At 46.8% G+C, this 15,365-nt stretch overlaps 1 protein-coding gene across 1 annotated transcript in view; it reads right to left on the bottom strand.

The window, feature by feature from the left end:
* GPC1 (glypican 1) overlaps nucleotides 1–15,365 on the bottom strand; it is a gene marked incomplete at its 5' end in the record, with an annotated part of 198,335 nt that overhangs the window by 14,205 nt on the left and 168,765 nt on the right. The window contains one exon of the mRNA XM_080623488.1: nucleotides 11,906–12,297. Coding sequence (XP_080479614.1) covers nucleotides 11,906–12,297 — 392 coding nt within the window. The remainder of the gene's footprint in view (nucleotides 1–11,905; nucleotides 12,298–15,365) is intronic.

Raw genomic sequence — 15,365 nt, 5'->3', positions numbered from 1 at the left:
GGGTGCTCCTCGTTCAGCTGTCACAGGTATAAATACACACAAAGCTAAGTCCAGCTTAAAATACACTGTTCCTACACCATCAGGTTAAAACCCCCATACTCTATTCTGACCCCAGTGACATCAGCGGGTAGGGTTCCTTAACGTGTAAGCCCATTGATGAAGTGATAAGGAACAAATATTATCTTCTAAGATACACCCAAAATAGGGGACAAATTGGTATTGAGCAATGAATCATTTTAATTAGAACTACTTTCCAGCTGGGGATAGAGCAGTTGATTTGAGTAGCAATGAGGTAATGCAGCAGGAACAGGTGGCTGCCTCATAAAAAGCCCTGTTCCACCAGAAGCACTGACATTTCAAGGAGGTTGTCATCAGGTATTATCCCGTGACTGCGCCCTGTAGCAAGAGCCGAGCTCTGTGCTTTTCCATGGCCACTTTCCAAAGCCTGATGTGCCCGTGCTTTGCTCACGGAGCCATCCAACCAGATGTGCATTGCCGGAGGCCAAGGGCTTTTCCAGAGCAAAAGATCACTGCAAACTGTCTTGTATCATGCCTCGAACAGGGCTGGGGCTTGCTCTCAGGTTCACACACCTCATGGCACAGCCCCACTGCTGAGCCGGGGCTCACCGCCCGACTGCTCAGCACCAGCATTAGCCCATCAGCCAGCAGAGAATGGGCACATGTGGAGATACTCTGACAGACAACTGAGAACATGTAATACTCAGCATTTGGAGTAGAATTGCTTTCCCTAATTTTTCTTCCTCCTCCTGAGCAATGTTTAAATCAATTAGAGTAAAACTAATGACTTTCACAAGCAATTTGCTGAGAGGATGGGCTGGGGGATTAGTTGCTAGCTGGCTTCCCTGCCACCCCCCAGCCAATTTAGGAAACATTGAGTGTGAAAGGCTTCTAAGTAAAATAATAAGCTCCTGACATGTATTTTATTAATATGCTTTCCAAGCAGAGAATCACAGAAACACAGGAGGCTCAGGGATAACAAGTAGTCACATACTCCGTCTATCTGCATTGAGACACATTTGAGGAGAGCTAAGTTATCCTTCATAGTACCTAAACCCTAGCTTCAGAACAGTTATAAACTTTCTGAAGCAAAGACACAGGGAGATGAAACTACCTGTAGAAGGGGAAAGCACTCAGCTCAAACAGGCAAAACAACCCTGCACATCACTTTGGGGACTGCAGACACTTGAATGCAGACAGTTCTTGGGACAGCCAGGGCTTTAGTCTCTGTAGGACACACAGGAGCAGGACAGCACTCTGGTCAAAACAGGCTAGATTTTTCCAGAACATAAGCAAAAGCCTTCTTATGCTTCCACTGTACCTTTAAAGAGCAAATCAAACTTGTGATTTGCACGTTGAACCCAAGTCACCCACCTTTGCATAGATACACAAGCTCACAGACAACCAAAGTGTGTTTTATAGAGCCATGGAACATTTTTCCCTCAGCCCCACTATGACCTATTGTTCACCCTGGTTTCCAATCAACACCTACTCCTTTGTAGACCTCTTTTCAGCATCAGGTTTAGTGCAAAGGAGGCAAAAGAGGGTTGCAATTCCCCCTGGACCTTTCTGACTCTACAACAGCGTGAGGTTTTTTACCCTTCTGAACTGGGATCTCCTTTGACAGGTCACACAGAAGAACAGGGAGGTGCAAAGGAGACACGAGTTCTCTGCCGTTACCCTAATGCCTACTGCTTGGGGAATATTCAAGAGCCTCCAAAACACCCTGGCAGAAAGGGCCATGGAAGTGGTTTCTGAGTTTTCACAAGCACTCTGCCTCCTTTAGCTAAAAGCTGCTACACCCTCCTCACTCCAAAAAATCATTTCCTTATCCAAGCCAATTATTTCCTGGAAAGGTGGCTGAAAAGACCAAAGATGTGGGATGTGTAAAGGAAGGCCCTGGAGAACAGCAACCAAAGAGGCACTAATGGTGGCACAAGCTCAGTATTTCACATCCAGGAGTTACAGGGTCTTTTTGATCGCACAATGACCCTCCCTCCTGCTCCCAGCTTCCTCAGCATGGGAGAAAGGTTGAGCTTTAGAAAATCACAGGCATCTGGAAAACCATTTTAAGGGTGGCAGCACCAACCTGTTCCCATAGCGTGCGGTCAGGCAGTGCCACTGGCTCTTGAACACTGTGAGGGGTGAGCCTGGCTCCTCCTGTGCCCATCAGGAGGTGTCCAGCTCCTTTGGCACCCAAAACCTGCAGCCAAGCTGCAGATGCTGCTTTTGAAGTGCTGGCTTCAAACAAGAGAGAAGAAAAGTTAAAAAACCCACCCCCAAATCCTTTCTTCTTTTGAAGCCTGGCCTAAAAGCAAATGAGAACCTGCAGCCTTGCTGCAACGTGGTGGGACTCCTTGGCCTTCAGGGGCCTCTAAGTACATCTGAAAGGCATTTAACACCAATCAAATAAGCTGAGCTCTTGCTGGTATTTTTCCTACCCCCCCCCCCCTTTCTCCCCTTGCACATTCACCCCCAGGCTGCTGTGAGCCATCTGTGCCTTGCTTCCCATGGGAAGCAGGGTTACGTAGAAGGGAGAGATTTGGGAATGGCGAAAGAGGCCTGGGTTAAAAATACAGGCTGATGGAAGCGCTGTCAACCCCCCTGGCTTGTCAAGGGGATGTGGGCAGGTTGGCTGATGGAGGGAGAAGGCTGTCCTAGTCCCTACGGCTGTCAGTGGAGGTGTCATTCTGTGGGCACTGTCCTCTCTAAATGTTTTGCCCATGGCAGGGTGAGGGTGGCCTCAGAGAGCTCTCTGTGGTGTGGTGTTGGTGTTCACTAAGCTGGACCATGTCCCTTCCTGGCTTAAGCCTCTGAGGAAAGAGCAGGCCGAAGGTGGGCATGGAGACCTGTAGCACCTGGATGTGGTTTTGGCAAGATGTGGGAATGGTTTGGGTGAACACAGAATACCTCCAGACGTGTCAGACATATGTCAAAATGTGCCTGCAATAACTCCTAGGTATATTTGTCCAGGACTTACTATCTGGATGGCCATTCTAACCTTCAGAAGCACCACTCAGCAACATTAGGCGACTTAGGCTTCCAAATCAACTGATGCCTTAAAGCCAGCAGATAGCAGGCAGCTTTCTACAAGCAGGCACATGTGCTGGGCAGCTAGAGGCAGAAAGCACCTATGGCTGGAGACCTCCACAGTTTTGGGGGGTATGCAGGAGGCTGCAGCTGAGACATTCATGGCACCCTTGCTTACCTTCTCATCCATAGTCATAGAATGGTTTGGGTTGCAAGGGGCTTCAAAGCTCATCCAGGTCCAACCCCCTGCCACGGGCAGGGACACCTTCCACTAGAGCAGGGTGCTCCAAGCCCCTGTGTCCAACCTGGTCTTGAGCACTGCCAGGGATGGGGCAGCCACAGCTTCTCTGGGCACCCTGTGCCAGTGCCTCAGCACCCTCACAGGGAAGAATTTCTTCCTAATGTCTCATCTAAATCTACCCTCTGCCAGTTTGAAGCCATTCCCCCTTGTCCTGTTTTAAACAGGGAGAATGGGTTTCAAAACCTGTTTTAGAGGTAAGTGATAGAGGTAAGGAAAGTTTATACTGCCAGCTGTGAAAACCCCATTCTGGGGTACAGAAAACAGGTCAGGTCTTCAATTCAGGCCTTGTGCACTGGGAAATGCAAGTGGGTGTTCAGAGCCACTCCAATTACCCCAAATCCCTCAGCTGAAATTGTACAGTTGGGATAAACTTGTCTGCATGAAGAATGGCAGCTACAAAAGAAGGCCAAGCAATGGAGCAGATCCTGCTGAGCTGCCCACAGGACTATCAACACTTGGGAACACACTCAGAAAACCAGCCTTGCCCTCTCTTTTACACCAAGCCCAGCACTGGGAGGACAGGTTTGTGTTTCCTTGGGGAGCTGGCTGGCTCTGTGGTCAGGACTATCTGCAAGGTGACACTTTGACACTGGTGAAACAGTTCATTTTTACAGTCTCCCCATAAAAGGACCCTCAAATACTATGACCAAAACTCAGCAGGGTTCTTTGCATCTCCACGTTTGCAAGCTGGAATTCAGTGCCAAGGCTGCTCTGTGCCCACTGTCCCCAGTGAAAGAAGCAGGAGGTGCAGGTGGTCCCAGCTCTCTGCTGGCATGGGGAGCAGACCCCACTCTCCCCACCACATGGTCAGCAGCTGCCTTGTGCATGTTTATGCCAGCCCTGATGTAATTAGCACCTTGACGTGTGTTAAATGAACCAAGCTCTCCCATCTTTGTGAATAAAACTCTCATAGAAACAGCTGCGGGGCTGACAGAAATATGATTCTTTCAAAGTCTAATGAATTGTATAATCACTTCAGTCATTATTTCGCATCTTCCTTCCACAAGTGCACGGCCACAAGTCCTTGGAGCACACTAAGTTTAAGCCTCATCAAATCCATCAGTCAAGATACGTCAAACATGTTTCCAAAGCTGCGCCAGGGATCAGAAAGCGAGCGGGGTGCAGGCTCAGTGTGCATGGTGGTGGCTGTGCTGGGGTCTGGTAGCAGGGGTAGGGCACAGGTGACCCAACAGTTTGGTGATCCTCTTGCTGTCACCTCACTGTGTTCAGCTCAGCACAGGGCGAGTGACAGAGGATGAAGGCTGATGCCAAACCTGTGCCCTTCATGCTCCAACAAACCAGGGCTGCTGTGAAGCCTGAGGCCAGACAGACTGCTTGGGTCCATCCCCACCAGCCTAGCAGCCAAACGGCTGTTCTGCAGACTCAGGAAAAATCAAACAGCATTAAAAACATGAGGGCTAGGGTAATCCAGCTAATATGGGAAAGCAGAGCAGCTAGCAGTCAGCCCCATCCCCTTCCACAGCCAGCAGTAAGGGTGCTTCCAGAGGGAAGCCACGATAGCTCTAGAAGGCAGTCCAGCCTGCAAGGGACACGAGACCTGAGGGCAAGGACCCACAGCTAACTGGGAGGATCTGCACCTTCAGGTTCCTGCCTAGTGCCTAACTGCCTTCAGATATTAAACCGAGGAAGATTAATGTGGATAGACAGACTGCTATTATGCTCCTCTCCCTCCAGAGGAAAATTGTGCAAGCCACCACATGCCTATTCAACCCACTTGCTGCTCGGTTCGTCTGACATAGTTATTTCCAGCTGGTACAATTTTCAATCCTTTGAAAACTAGATTCAATTGACTTCTAACCACCATGTAAATATAGGAGACATATATCTGCTTGCCTGCATTATTTCTGTTCTATTCAGAACTCCTACAGGTTTTTATCCCTGAACAGTTGTGATTTAAACATCATAACAGACAGAAACACTGGAAAGTAATATGTGAAATACATAAGGCTGTGTTCAAGACTGCACGCTCCCCATCCAGCTTGATTTGAATCTGTCCAAACAAATCCCAACGTTACTGCAAAATTCTCTCCCTAGCTTTATATGTAGCAGGGCTGGAAAAGAGCAGCGGGCTGCAAGGGGTAAGTGTGAGGCTGCAGGAGCTGCTGTACCAAGTTATTTAAAGCAAGAAGGCAGCTGATGGCAGGCACGTGTCTTGGGGAGCACAGCAAGTTTGGGGAGCATAGCAAGCTGGGGGAAAGCAATACTAAGCTTTGGGGTTTGCAGAAGGAATGTGGCTAAATGGGACTGAGATCTATAAAATGTTTTAAGCCATGCACTCTCACATACAAACTGCCCAGGGACAGCTTGCCAAGAAAACGTGAGACCCTTGAGCAGAGGTGGCACTGACCTTGTGAAGAACGGCATGTCCCAACCCTTGGTATCTCACCAAGCAGAGCTGCCTATAGGCACAAGTAGCTGCTGTTTGAAGGTGGGAGGCCCACTAAATCCCATGCAAGCAAAGAGACAATCTCCCTGAAGCAAAATGCTACCTCCCTTGGTGGGAACAGGTCCTAGATGACAGCTTGTCTCACATGCAGAGCAGCCCTGCAGAGAAGGACTTGGGGGTGTTGGTCAATGAGAAAATGAACATGAGCCAGCAGTGTGTGCTCACAGCCCAGAAAGCCAACTGTATCCTGGGCTGCATCAAAAGGATTGTGACCAGCAGGTCGAAGGAGGTGATCCTGCCCCTCTAACTCTGCTCTCGTGAGACCTCACTTGGAGCATTGTGTGCAGTTCTGGTGTCCTCAACATCAAAAGGACATGGAACTGTTGGAACAAGTCCAGAGGAGGGCCACGAGGATGATCAGGGGACTGGAGCACCTCCCGTATGGAGACAGGCTGAGAAAGTTGGGGCTGTTCAGCCTGGAGAAGAGAAGGCTGTGTGGAGACCTCAGAGCAGCCTTCCAGTATCTGAAGGGGGCCTACAAGGATGCTGGGGAGGGACTCTTCATCAGGGACTGTAGTGACAGGACAAGGGGTAACAGGTTCAAACTTAAACAGGGGAAGTTTAGATTGGATATAAGGAAGAAATTCTTTACTGAGAGGGTGGTGAGGCACTGGAATGGGTTGCCCAGGGAGGTTGTGAATGCTCCATCCTTGGCGGTGTTCAAGGCGAGGTTGGATGAGGCCTTGGGTGGCATGGTTTAGTGTGGGGTGTCCCTGCCCATGGCAGGGGGGTTGGAACTAGATAATCTTAAGGTCCTTTCAAACCCTAACTATTCTATGATCTTAAGGTCCTTCCCAACCTGAACTATTCTATGATTCTATGCAGAGATAATTTACTGTGGCACCTTATGGCTCCTTGGGGCAAAGCCATTGAGTCATCTGCATAACACAAGAACACACACTTCTGCCATGTGAAAACTGAACAGGTTAAAAGCAAGAGCTAGGATAATAGCCAGTGAAAAGGAAATGAACATGGTAATATGACGATACTGCCACTCACCAGTGCCATGGAACAACATCCTCATAACACCTTGTCCTGGTTTAGCAGTAGCAGTCATTTTTTCTACGGGTGCAGTGCTGTGTTTTGACTTTTGGCCTGGGAATAATACTGATAAAGCCGATGTTTTCAGTTGGGGGTCAGAATGTTTACCCTGACCAATAGACTCACTTTGTGAGTCTCATGCTCTGCCAGGGGGGAGGAGAAGCCGGGAGGAAGCAGGGACAGGACACCTGACCCAAACTAGCCAAAGAGGTATTCCATACCACAGCACATCATGCCCAGGAGGTAGAACTGAGAGTCCCCGGAAGGGCTGGATCATGGCAGGGTGGGGGTGAGGTACCGGTTGGTGAGCGGTTGTATTCTCTTCCTTGTTATTTCCTTTATCATTATTATTATTGGTGGTAGCAGTAGTGATTTGTGTTATACCTTAGTTATTAAACTGTTCTTATCTCAACCCGTGGGAGTTGCATTCTTTTGATTCTCCTCCCCGTCCCTCCAGGAGCGGAGGGAAGAAAGGTGTGGGGGGGAAGTGGACTTCGTGGTTCTGATTTACGGCCTGGGCTTAAACCACGACACACCTATTTACAAACACTAACCCTGTCTTTTCAGGATCAAGATGAGACCAATTTAGATAAATGCTTAATTTTACTACAAAAGTTAAATCCTTTAAATGAAATAAAATGTTACTTAAGGTTGTATATACTTGCTGCTGATGCTCTGAATAAAGATAAGCCACTGAAAGGATGGAGATGTGTCACTGAGCACACGGGACAGGAGTTCACTGTGCTTGAGCTGTTTTAGCACAGTGATGTCGTGAGAGAGTGAAAAAGATCATATTCTTCACCTCATTTTGTTCAGTCAGATCAATTTCATGCCTACTTCATCCCCAAAACAACTGGAAGCTGAAAGACAGAAGCCAACTATGTCCTTGCAAGCTATGGAAAAGAGTTCGTTATGAGAAATGGCTGTAACCTGAAAGGATGTGAGGATCAGCAATGACTGTACTGTCTTCATGATATTACTCACTTGTTGGAAATGTGGATCACGCTTAGACAAACATCATTCTCCCTATGTGTCCAGCACATTCACTATTTAAAATATCTAAAGAAATTCTAGTTTTGGGCCTTTTAAATTGGAATTCAGTTCCCATCCAAATGCAGCTTGACCCACCACATGCTTAAAAATCACTCATATTTTTATATGACAGGAAACTGACATTTACCTTACAATAACATAAAGCTAAAAAAAAAAAGGCTAAATGGTATTCTGAGACATAGGATTGCTTAAATAAGAATGTACTGACAGATGCCCTTCATTGGTAAAGTGAAATACATCTACTCAGAAAAGGAAATGCAAACAACTATTAAAATTGATTATTTAAGTAAGTGCTTCTTGCTTACATAGCTGGTGTGGCTTCCCATCAATCCCACTACCATGGGGAAGCTGAAAATTCAGGAGCAAGAAGCAACAAAGATCAGGCAAAGGGAAGATTGTCCTAATAATTCACTTTCCTATTGATAACCAGGATTAACTTGAAAAGACCTCCTCTCCCTGCCTTTGGAAATGGAACATTATTTCCTCACCTTTTCTGCACTCTCATTTGAGATTCACAGGTTGTCAGGTCTCCGATGGGAATTTAAGGACTCTGGACATCTTTTGACATGTATGGGGCAGGTCTCCTCCCCATCTTCTCCCCAGCGTTCCACTGCCTAAGGGGGGCCTACAAGAAATCTGGAGAGGGACTTCCTACAAGTGCATGGAGTGACAGGACAAGGGGCAATGGCTTTAAACTGAAAGAGGGGAGATTGAGATTAGACATTAGGAAGAAACCCTTCCCTGTGAGGGTGGCACAGGTTGCCAGCATGATGTTGCCAATATGATCTGTTGGTGCAGCATGGGCATGGCACTGAGCTGCAGGAGGCCAGAAAGGACCCGGGCACAGCCTCACTGCCCTTTCTGGGTGCTCTTGTGCAGACAGCATTACTTCTGCTACCTGTTCCCACAGCATTATGTGCAATAGTCCTGACCTAAGACTTAGATGCCTGAGCAGTATCATAACGTGAGTAACAAATAACAAAACCAGCCAAGGATCCTCACTAGTGACTTTGTGGCCGCCTCTGTTTTAGTAGCTGCTACTTCACACAGACGATGCAGAAACACACTTGTCATTGTGCAACTTAAATGAAAACCTGCAATTTGTGCTGAAAGAACAGCTACAGAAAAAAACAATGGGAACATGAACAGCGAGATGCTGCCCCAACACCCCCTCCCATGCATGGTTTATCAGTGACCCCTAAACCTGTCCTAGGGCAGGGTGCCACCCTGCGCCTCCATCCCCAGCTCTGCTCCTCCACCCAGGCTGCAAAAGCCACACGTGTGCCCTGGGCCCCCTCCTACAGCCGCTGTGCAGATGGGAGCACTTCCAGCATTGTCAGCGTGAGGCCAGGTTGGTGGCAGGAGCCATGGCATGAAAAGCTTTAGATCTCAGTGTCAGAGCCTGCAGTCTGTCAGAGTGACTTTGCCTTAAAAGCCAGGACAGCAATAAAGATGAAAAATGGTTTTGCCATTTTCTCTCTCCCCAGCTGCTCTCAAACTATTTATCCCCAGCAGGACACAGAGCGCCTGCTCCCAGCACACTGCTCCCATTCCTGCCCCTGTGCACCCACCGGCCGAGGGCTGCCCAAAGCCAGAAGCTGGGGAAAAATCGTCCCTTGGGCACAGCTGAGCAGCAGCAGGGATTAAAGGAATCTCACAAAATCCCCGCCTGTAGCACAGCTGGGGCAGGCTTTTCCCCATTTTAACATAGCCAGAAAATCAGGCAAACAGCAGCAGTTTTTCTTGGGAATGCCCAGGAATGGAGACTCTGCACAGGGACCTGAAACAGGGGCAGAATACAGGTGACAAACACCGAACTGGAAGTGTCCAAGAAGTCAGAACCAGGAGGGCTGTAATAGAGATGAGCAGCTTTTCTGAGATTTGTAAATTAAAAGAATCCTAAGTAATAGAATTTTTCAGGAGCCCCAACTAGGTAACTTATTTCTAAGCCCCTGGCCATGGCAGGGGGGTGGGAACTTGATGATCTTAAGCTCCTTTCCAACCCTAACTATTCTATGATTCTAAGTGCCCGTTTAAACAGGCTTCCTCACACTTCCTGACCAAAACACTCACTGCTGCTTCGTATGAAATTTCGCCTCAAAAGACTGCTGCTAACAGCAGAGAGAAAAGTTGAATCTCAGTCTCTGATCTTAATAAAAGTCTTATACACCTTCTCCTAATGTGAGTATAAAGCAACCTGAAAACTGACTAAAACCAAAGCACCAGTTGTGGACTGAGTTTAGCACTTCACATCCATTTGGCATTAGTGTAAATCCACATCTGGTAAAGGAGAGTGGGTAAACCAGGACTTTTATTGTAAACACAACTAAAGGTTACCAGGGCATCTATAAAATGGATTTCCCATCTCAGCATTCTCAACCCCTCTTGCCTGAAGTACCAACCCATTCCTGAAGAGGGGGAAACGGACCAGTTTCCGCCTTTGTTACAAAACCAGCTATCAGGGAGGCTTTGCTAAGGTTTCCCAACTCAGTTCATGCACATGGTGCTACAAGAGCAACACACGGGGCTAACTGCAACCCCAGGGAGGGCTCTTGTGAGAGACAGGAGTGGCTGGGACTCTCCTGGGAAACTGTCCATGCTGGAAGAACAGGTTGTGGGGAGGCAGAGGGAACAGGAGGATCTGTGACTGGTCATATACCCCACATCCTGTTTGATAAGCAATACCAGGAGAAGGAGGAGAGTTCAGAAAGGGGGGACTGGAATCAAAATCCATTGGGTCAGAAGTCTACATGAAGGTGAGGGAAAAATACACTGCACGTCGGTATCTCAGGTCCTTCCTTCTACTGAAACCGTGACTGCAGTTGCTCTGCCAACCTGCTTCACCCTCCAAACTCTGCTCCAGGCAGAGTCACACACATGGAGCTGGAACTCACTGCCATTCAGAGAAAATATTTCACTTTGGTCCCCTGAAATGACATCATTCTCCTCTTTTACCTGTGATGTCAGGAGAGCGTGATGTTAATGAGACGTACAAAGGCTTTTGAGTAGCTGAAGAGTTTTACAGTCCCACACTAATAAAGTAAAGCATTTGTCACTGTTACCACATTTATTCCTGTGATCAAAGTCTGCATTTGCTGCATCAAATAGTGCTTTCCTGTGCCATGCATTACCAGGCATTTCCTTCTGAGGAAATGAATCGTGATTCCATATTTTTACATTCACAGTTTAATCACACTGATTCTCACACCTGCTGATTGCCATCTCCACATGCAGTATGCAAGTAGTTTTTTGTTAGTATGGATTTTCACCTCCCTACCCATGTGAAAAGCCTCAATATTTCGTTTGAGGACAATCACCACCTTCTAGCTCTGAAAGGCTGCAGTAAAGAATACAGACAACTTCCTTCCTCCTGGAATTCTGGATTCAGTCATGTTAATTTACATTTAGATAGCACCTTTCATCCCTGAAGACCCCAATGCACTCTACAAACTCACCCTCTCTGTACACAGAAGCTGTACAAATATACACAGCTACATAAACAGACATAGCAATCCCACCACCAACTGCTGAAATGCATCTCTCTGTGCGTATTCCCAGCACGCTCATGGCAAGTCAGCTCTGCACACCCTACATCATATCACCATCAAGGAGGAAAATTAGGCAGTGTGATTTAAAGCCATGCCATTTCCCTGTCAGGGAAGGGTGAGGAATCTAGGCAGGCAATGGAACAGCTTTACAGCCTGGGTGACTGACATCTCCTTGGCACTTCGCTGCATAGGTTAAATGAAGTAAAGACTGATTTGTGGCAAGTTATACCTCAGTTCTTTCACACTATCAGTGCCTGCAGAAGTCCAAGCTTGCTGCTCCCTTCCACTGATGGGTGACCTTCAAGGAGTTTGTTTTATAAAATGAAAAAATACCTGCTTGCTTTGTAATGAAAACATCAGGGGAAATAACCCCCATCTCCCCAACAGCAGTAGTTGACTGGCTCCTGCCAATCTGAGGATGAAGGAAAAGGAAGAAACCCAACATACCTGAGACACCTTTCTGACCACGTCACTGCCCACAAGAAAGCCCTGTGCATAGGAGCGTGCTGCAATGAAAGCTCGCGTTGCTTTCACCTTCAGGTCCCTGGGAACTTCTCCAAAGGGTTTGTGCTGCTCTGCGTGTTTCACCATGCAGTCCAGGTACTCATCTGTGATATGGTACTGGGGATTCATCAGCTTGAAGAGTCGCTCCAGCAAGCGTGTCCAGAACTCATTGAGGGCCTCTTCCAAGTTGATGTTGGAGCCCCGGTAATAGCGGCGCAGCTCGCTGTACAAGTCCTTGAAGACCTTCACATTTTGAGTGTACAATTCTCCATACAGGCTTGGAAAAGCATCATAAAGGGCCTTTTCTGACTTGTTCAGCAAATCCTGGAAATAACCTGAGCAGAGAAGAAAAAGGAGATGGTGATGCATCAATTGGATAAGCAGGAATCCAACGGGCTGTGCTGTTTGGCAGCACAACCAAGTGCCCTGTGAAAAGAGAAGGGCCCTAAGAGAGCTTTTCCTCCAACCAACCTTACCCACACTCTTAGCCTTAAGCCTTAGCTAAGAATATTGAAGGAAGAACCCCACAGTGCCAGTGTCAGAGAACCATGGTCTGAGCCCCTTTTGTCTTCTTGTGGCCTCACCTAGAACTAAAATTGAGGCTCTTCTCTGAATGCATAAGGTGCTATAGTGTTACTCATAGGTTTTCTTCACAGAATGCATCAACTGGCATAGTTTATTTGCACCATAACTTGCCACAATTGTCACGCAGCACCTTATGAGACACTCAACCCCAAATCAAGAGCCAATTACTCCTATCACAGAAGTTCACACTTGTTGAACATCACTAAAAAATGTTGTAAACCCACAAAGATGCCTGGATGCTGCTCAGGCAATGGACGTCTGTTCTGTAACGACTGCTAGAGTCAGACTAGTGTATCAATATTAGCACCCACACCAGAATAAAGGAAGATAAAGATTTCACCTAGAAGATAACCTTAAGTCTTGCATTCATGCGTGAAAGGCTGGAATTCCTCCAGCGTCTCCTGCTCTTACCATCAAATAAAAGTGGGGGCTCTTCTGGAGAAGACTGCTACTTGTTAAATTTTCAAACAGAACTTCCCCCTCTGCCCTGCCCCAAATTTCCTTTTCTATTCCTGGCTGAGGCACTGATAATTTGGGAAGCCAGCAGGCCTCCAATACAACATACACATCTGAAGCACAAAGCACAGTGGTGTAAGATAACGTCCCTGCAGGCAGAGTCCATGCAGCACATTTAGTTCCAGAAGACATGGTCTTACTTTGACCAGCTGCTGTCCCCACTGACCCAAACCCACCATGACCCACCACACAACTTGAAGCTGCCTTTAGAGACATCACTGCACCTTGTATGAGCTGCCTTTCTTTCCTGCTTCACTGCTTATTTTCCAAAGTGTTATTTCCAAAGCCCTGGTGAGGTGGATGGAGCAGGGATGGTGCCAGCCCTTCACAGAGATGCCTCTAGCAACCCTAGTCATCACAGACAGCCTGGCTTGGAGGGCACAGCCCATAAAGCCTGTGCCAGATGGGAACAGGCACGTCTTATTGCATATTTATAGACAGGGTTGCAACTCAAGCGTTTTCGAATTGAGGCTGACAGTGCCATGTTAAAGGTTCTCATCCCATTTCCCTATTTAGGTTTGCATCCTACTTTTGTTTAGGTATGAACAACTAGATGGTTTTCACCTTAGGTTCAGTGGTCATAGATGTGACAGAAATGCAACTCTCTTGCTACATACAACAGGGTAAGGATAGCGGATTCGTCTCCTCCCTTACCAGCATCGTTGGATATTGCCATCCCTTTGACTGTCAGCTACCTTCAGGCTCTCTGAGACTGCACAGTGGGGAACTCATAGCAGGACCAGCCTGATTCAATTTATTGATTTACATAAGCAACTTGAATCATCATTTAAGTCAGTGAGAGGAAAAATGAGTTAAATAATCATTTTCATTTCAATTACATTTGTACTTTTTAGGGCCTTTTTGAAGCAAACCTGATTATACTGTTCTTTAAATCTAAACTACTATTACTTTTCTCTGGTGAGGTATGATAAGCTCTAGTTGGAGGGAAACCATTATTCAATTAAAATAAAACAGAATGTATTTGAGTATATAAATTAACTTCACTATGCTAAAAAAGAAAGCTTCTGAAAAACGCATATTTCACATACAAAGCTTTATAAAACAAAGTATTTTTCAAGGGAACAGCACTGACTACAACTTCTTTAATTGTAGTCTAAAACACTAGAACTAGTAAAGCTCATTTCCATGGGTCATGGACGCACGCAGTCCACAGACTGCAAGGGCCATCAAAGCCTTCTTGCGTTAGTTATCTCTTGTTGGCTTCTCAGATTCAAATGAAGCTTAAACCCAGAATCAGACTGAGCAACTAAACCACGCTCTGCATCTGCACCGCAGGCTGCTAGTACTGAAACTTCTTGTAGTATTTTAACAAACCGATGCTGAGCATGAATAACCTGGCCTTCTCCAGCCACAATCATGTATTGCTTAGTAGCATAAAATTTAAGTGCTTTTAAAAGATTGTGAGCAAACCAGCTCTTGGCAGAAAATAAAAAGAGGTTATCCAAAATGCTTGAATAAAATCTATGATTTCGAAGAGTACTTCTGGAAGAAAGCTATTCTTATTCAACCTGACCTGGTTGTCAGTTTGGATCTCCAAATATTTCTGTCCAAACATCTCCTGAGTACTGCACCAACAGGTAAGACGCTGCCAGAGGACAATCTACTATTTGGGAACTTCTCATCCTGCATTTCTCTCCTGCCCTAGCATCACAAGTGAGCCTGGGCTAAGAAGATCGCAGCGGGGCAAGCCCATGCTGAGCAGCCCCCAGCTCCTCACCACTTCTTGTTGCATGGTCACCTTCCCCTGTGGCACCTCCGGAAGGGGCTCCCAAGCCAGGCAGATGGTTTGTCCCGGCAAGACACTTTTTCCAGTCTGACTAATTTGAGGTGGTCTCATTGTTCTGTTGCCTCAGCCGTCCTACCTGCACAATGATCAGAAACGGCATTCACCTACAACAGACACAACATACAAAGTTTCTCTGCTGCTGCCGTGCTGCCGAGACATCCAAAAGCTGCTGTGTATCTTAACGCATCGCTCCAAGTGCTGCTGGTTACCCATTCACAACTTAATTAAACTGAGCTCAAACTCCCTCTCTTGTATAATCAGTGTTCTTTTCTCTGCGACAAGTGATGCTAAGTGAAAAATTGCTCAGCGATTCAGGTACGACATGCAGCTTGGCATTCACCAACAGGAAGAAGGAAACACCAACAAACACAGCCCTGTTTGTCAATCCAAGGTAAAATGACTTTCTTTGTACTGCTACAGGAGAAACAAGATGTATATCTCCCTGTCGGAAAATTGGAAACTGCTCTCGAAAAAGTCCAGGCTAATTAAGAGTTG

Source organism: Psittacula echo (assembly GCF_963264785.1).
Source record: "Psittacula echo genome assembly, chromosome: 7".
Taxonomy (NCBI): domain Eukaryota; kingdom Metazoa; phylum Chordata; class Aves; order Psittaciformes; family Psittacidae; genus Psittacula; species Psittacula echo.
Note: the sequence above shows the minus strand (reverse complement) of the source record. Positions and strands in the feature narration are given on the sequence as shown.